The sequence below is a fragment of the Trichechus manatus genome, unplaced genomic scaffold (assembly GCF_000243295.1).
Source record: "Trichechus manatus latirostris isolate Lorelei unplaced genomic scaffold, TriManLat1.0 scaffold00120, whole genome shotgun sequence".
NCBI classification, from domain to species: domain Eukaryota; kingdom Metazoa; phylum Chordata; class Mammalia; order Sirenia; family Trichechidae; genus Trichechus; species Trichechus manatus.
Genome location: NW_004444056.1, coordinates 255890 through 261163, shown reverse-complemented (window position 1 = coordinate 261163; position 5274 = coordinate 255890). Strand labels below are relative to the sequence as shown.

Sequence of the window (5274 nt, the reverse complement as noted above, 5' to 3'; positions counted from 1 at the left end):
TGGAACCCCCAGAAGGTGCTGCTCCTTTGGTGTCCGTTGTGTCCCCTTCCGGTTCCACAGCTTCTCCGACCCAGCTCCCTCAACCTCTGACCTCTGCCCTTTCACCGGACCTGATGATCCCCTCAATTTCTGATCTTTCACCCTCACTGAGTGCCCCTCCACCACCAGAACTGCCTCTTCCCCTTGACAGTCTTTCACCCCCACCACTTCCTCTTCCTCCTCCCCTACCACACCTCCCTGATTCATTTGCCTGTCTTCAGCCTCCAACAACCTTTTCTGTGTCACCACTGTCAAACACCACTTTGACCCTTTCTCAGTGTGACTCAATGGCGATGGCGCTCCCACTGAGCCCCTTCGCGGGGAGCCCCTTTCCAGATAACTGCTGGTTGACTTCTTCTGTCCCAGTGATCACAGGCCTTGACACCTCAAGCCGTCCCCTTTTGACCCTCTCCTGGTGGCAGGAGGCTGCCAAGGCCTTGGGCCTCTCTACCTCAAAACATTGTGAATCCCAGCAAAAGCATACTTCCTGCTACCCACAAGAATCTGCTTTCTGCGGAGGCCACACACACAGGAGCACAGGGACTGGCAATCCCACTTTCCCCAACCCAGATGTCCAGAAGCTGCTGGAAATACAAGTCACAAAGAGCGTTGAGTTCAAGATTTGGGAGGAAAAAGGACAGGATGGGTCATTTCCAAATCAAATGAGCTCAGACTACCACCTGAATTCTTTGAGGAATATTGTAAAATCATTGAGTGATGAGCAGGACACCACAGTTTCCCAACCCATCTGGAGCACCAAAGACAAACCACAGCAGCTGCTCTTATATCACAAGACCTTGAAGGACCACTTACCGCAGAAATGCAGCCAGCTCTTCTGGGGTCTCCCCTTTCTGCACAGCGAGTCCCTGGTCGCTACTGTCACAGTCTCTGGTTCCACACTAGAGCTTCCCTCTGTTTTATTCAATGGAAGCTCTAATGCCTTACCAGTTCAAATGCAGGCTAAAGTATCTCCTTTAGTTTTCCAGCCTCAGTCCTTGCAACACCCTGTGGCCCAATTTCAGCCTTTGATTTTAACCATGTCCCAATCTGGGGGCCCACCTCTAGCTCAGGTCCAGACTCAAGCTCATCTCCAGTCCTCACTTCCAATCCTACCTTCTTCTCTACCTCAGTTTACGGCCTGTGGAGTATCTTGCCCTGCAGCCCAGAATGAGGCACAATCTCTCATCTCAACTGAAATTCAACACCTGGAACGGCCCTTGTTGCAGGAACAACTAGGAAGTGGGAGGGCTTTACCCTCTGTGGTGAAAAGATCTCAGGAAGCCTTTAGTCCTCTCAGTAGCAACCTTTCCCAGGATAATCAAGCCTCCCAGGCCCACAAGTCAGACTCCACCCTTCCTGGGGATTTTGTAAGCCCTGAGCTCCAGAAGCAACTGGAGCAACACCTTCGAAAGAGGCTCATCCATCATCAATGGGGCCTGCCTGGCAGGATCCAAGAGATTCTAAAACTGACAGAACCTCAGGGAAAATTACCAAGGCCATGCCAGGCAAAGGACCAGAATGGACCCTTATGGCCCTCACTACATACAGGTGAAAGCAGCAAGGATGTAAAGAAGATGGGATCCAGGCACCCAGGAAGATCCAGACACTCAGGAAGCTTTCATGTGTGCGGCTTGGCAAATTTACATCTAGGGAGGGATCTGAGCAAGGATCTGGGTCATAGTCTAGGGAAGGTCCCAGAACATAATATATCCCAGAGATCAGAAAACTCCCCAGTGAACGTTCTGGGGGCAGACTCTAAGAAGGAATCAAAAAATGACTTGATGACGCACTTAGGGAGTAACTCAGGAAATTGCATATTAAGAGGCCCACATAAGAAACAACCAGAAAACACCCTAAAAGTCCATTTGGGCAGGAAGTCGGGGCAGATTATTGAGGATCAGATCCCTGTGGGTGTCCATCATTCCTGGCTTGCTGCCAACCATATTTTGCCCAAATCTGACACTTACACAAAAACTGGAAATCTGGCATCACCAAAGGGTCAGGCATACCGTGTAAACACCACCCAAGAGCTTTCCTTTCTCAATCCGGGCACTCAACATGTGCTGGAAACACATATTGTAAGGTGTTGGATGGGACACAGATGGTGTCTACCCCTCAAAGTCCTTGAGCCCGTAAATTTCTTTAAGACAAGAAAGGGCAACTTATTGCCCTTTCGCCAGTCCAACTTTCCCTCTTCAGCCACTCATGAATCTTGGGCGGACTCAAGAGTTGAGTCTGCCAAGTTTCTGGAAGAAAACCTTCAAGCAGGCTGGGGAGAGAAGGTGACACCAAAAAAATCAGTCCCCACCCTGGAGAGTCCTCTCCCTGCCTCCTCACCTGCAGGTGAGGAAGTCCAGAGAACCCTGAGGTGGGCCCCACCTGATAATGACAATGGGCCTTCAGAGGCCCCTCAGAGTGGGCAGGAGGGCAGGCAGCCTTTTCAGCCCCTCACATCCAGCATTGTGGGCAGAGCCTTGCAGACTGGAACTGTCTTGGGGGCCCAGAGAGGCAGCCTAGAGCCGACAGCAAGTCAATCAATGGCTTGGAAGGGGCCCAGGGAGGAGAGTGTGAGATGTGCCTCAGGAGACCGCAGCCCTACTGTAGCAATGCTGGAGATGAGCTGTGAATCCCAATCTTCAGGGGCTGAAGAGAAGAGGAAGGCATTAGTGGCCAGGGAATCCTCTGCACTACAGCTACAGGATAAAGACATTTTGAGAACCAGTGTGCTGCCAAAATCTCAAAACATAAATGTGGATGTAAAGGGTTTAGGGGCTTCAGGGACCAGCAAAAGCCCCTCAACTCCTAGAATGTCTGTTCGAGATCCTGGAGAGCCTTGCTTTAAATCACAGGTGTTTAGTGAGTTAGAGTTCAAAATGGAGTCAGAGCCAGAGGACCAGTCTCAAGGCTGTCCCCCTGAGATGCTCCTTCAAAACTATGCCACTGAGATACTCCTTGCCGCAGATAACTTGGTTTGTCAGATATCTCAGTCTCATCCCCAGAATGTGTCCAGTGGAGACATGGCAGCTTCCCAAGTACTGTATGACCTCATGACAGCCAGAAGGAGTGGCCTGGGGCAGCAGGAGTCCAAGATCCCAAACCTTCAGGACCCATGGAAGCGCCAGAGCAAGATTTCTACCCCCACTGACAAAAAGGATTGTAGGAGGCACAAACCAGGAGAGTGTGAAGAAAGGTTGGCAGGATTGGGGGCCTCCCAAGCCAATGGGATGAGCCAACTTTCTCAGGTCAAGGGAATAGGAGACATCATTGAAAGCAAGTACCTCCAGATACTGCCAGAGAAGAGACAGGTTCCTCTAGAAGGCCACTTCAGAAAAAGGATTAAGCACTTTCTTCAGTGGATTTTCCACAGTAAAAAAGACAAAGGGCAGGTTGATCCTCCGCAAAAAGGAAAGCCTGTGTCAGCCTCTCCCCAGAGCCATGGAACAGTCAAAAGCAGATTGATCTTTACTGACAGGGGGGCCACTGAGGCTCAGGCACTCATGACAGCTGTTGGCCAAATTCTAGAAGAGAAAATGGCACTTGAGCAGGGACTTCATCCTTCAAAGTTAAGTCAGCAAAAAGAGGAAATCCAAGAAAGTCAGGCAGTGGTTGGTGGATGTTCCCCTTACCACAGGGCTCCCTCCTCCTCCGAGCACAGGAGAGTGATGAGTGATACAGCCTGCCATCACCAAGCCACCCCTGAAGGCCAGAGTTGTCCTATCAGAGAAAGGCAGAACAGAGACCAACATTCCTTGAAAACTATAAGATTCAACAATGAGAAACTGTGCGTGAGACATTCCGCATCACTGCCCCTCAGGGAGCCCGTGTCCCCAGTCAGCTCCCAGCAGCATGGGCCAAGGATGTGGGGTGCCTCAGGCCTCCCTCACCACTGCCCACAGCACTGTCTTCGGGAATATGTCTTCTCTGTTCAACTAGAACATGCTTCTGCAGCCCTTCTTAGTAGGAAAACTTCTATCAAAGGAAATTCTCAGTCTATGCCAGGTTAGCACATCCTCTGGGTGCTAATAGCTTCTCCCAGCCAAGCTATTTGTGGTTCCTCAATACATATGTTTTTTTCTCAGAAGAGGGTTGTGACTTCTGTCTGCCATGCTGAGGTGTAGGGGAGGGGTCAGTGTCTGCTCCTCCTGAGTACCTGCTTTGGCTTCTAGAAGGGATTGCGGGGGAGGTATGGAGGGAGGTTGACAGTAGCATTGCACATCCACCTCTACCTGAGGTTCTTTCATTGCACCTGCTCAGATGTCCTAGTTTTAAAGAAGTTTGTTTTTATCATACTGTCACTGAAAAAACAAACTGAATCGAAAAAGTACTGTATAAACATGCAGGGCTTGTCAAGATGAGAAAAATCTATGAAGACCCCACCCCCAGATCTGGCTCAAACTGTCTTTCACCGCTTTCTCCCTACCTTGAACTTTATACAGCTGCAGGGGGTTGGGTTTGCAGAGGTGTAATAGGGGCAGGAATTCCCCACTCATGCTCCAGCAAGTGTTCAAGCTGAGTAGCTTCACATGGCACAAAGTGGGCATGAGACTTTGGGGGGCTGCCCTGGGAGCCTCTTCTCTCCCTGATGAAGACTGGGGAGACAGGCTCTGCAACCCTCCTCTTAGCTTACCCACAGAGAAATGTACAGGGGCACGCTTCCCCTGCCTTTGCCTCTCTCACTCTCTAGAGCAGCAGCGAGGATGGAACTTCCAGCTCTGTGACATGTGGGTAGGGAGCTGCCAGGGAGGCTGCTAGGGGTCGTGTTCACCCTCTGCCCCAAATGAAAAGTGTACCTTCTCAGTGGCCCTGTTCACAGGTTACTGACCTTCCCCTCTGTCTCAGCCCAGAGAGGGAGCAGACAGCTAGAGATAAGTGGTACAGGATAAGCGTGTGAGTAGTAACCACTGACTGTTGGGCACTGTGGCCCTAGGGTGGGATGAGGTGAAGAAGAATTGAAGGGTTGGAGCCAACAACGGAGGCAAAGGGGCATAGGTGAACAGAAATGGTGCAGTTAACAAGGAGCCACCTGAGCTACCCTCACCATCTTCGGGTTTAGAGGTGGGGAGAAGGTAGGGGCTCCACTCCAAGTCTGCCCCCACTCCAGTTCCTCCCTTGGCAGCCTCTATCTCCTACAGAGAAGGCTGGGCTTACAGAAGAAGCGAAGTTTTCAAGCAGGGAAGTTTATTTTCTCAATAATATATTTAAGTTTGCACATTACCGTTTTACCTGTCAACTTGA

The 5274-nt window shown here is 50.7% G+C and overlaps 1 protein-coding gene across 1 annotated transcript; it reads left to right on the top strand.

Moving 5' to 3' along the window:
- The first annotated feature begins 332 nt into the window (after window positions 1-332).
- Window positions 333-4043, top strand: LOC101340849 (spermatogenesis-associated protein 31A6-like). Its single transcript, XM_023738648.1, has one exon. It carries the CDS (start codon window positions 333-335, stop codon window positions 4041-4043), a length of 3711 nt encoding a protein of 1236 aa, XP_023594416.1.
- Window positions 4044-5274: the final 1231 nt, after the last annotated feature.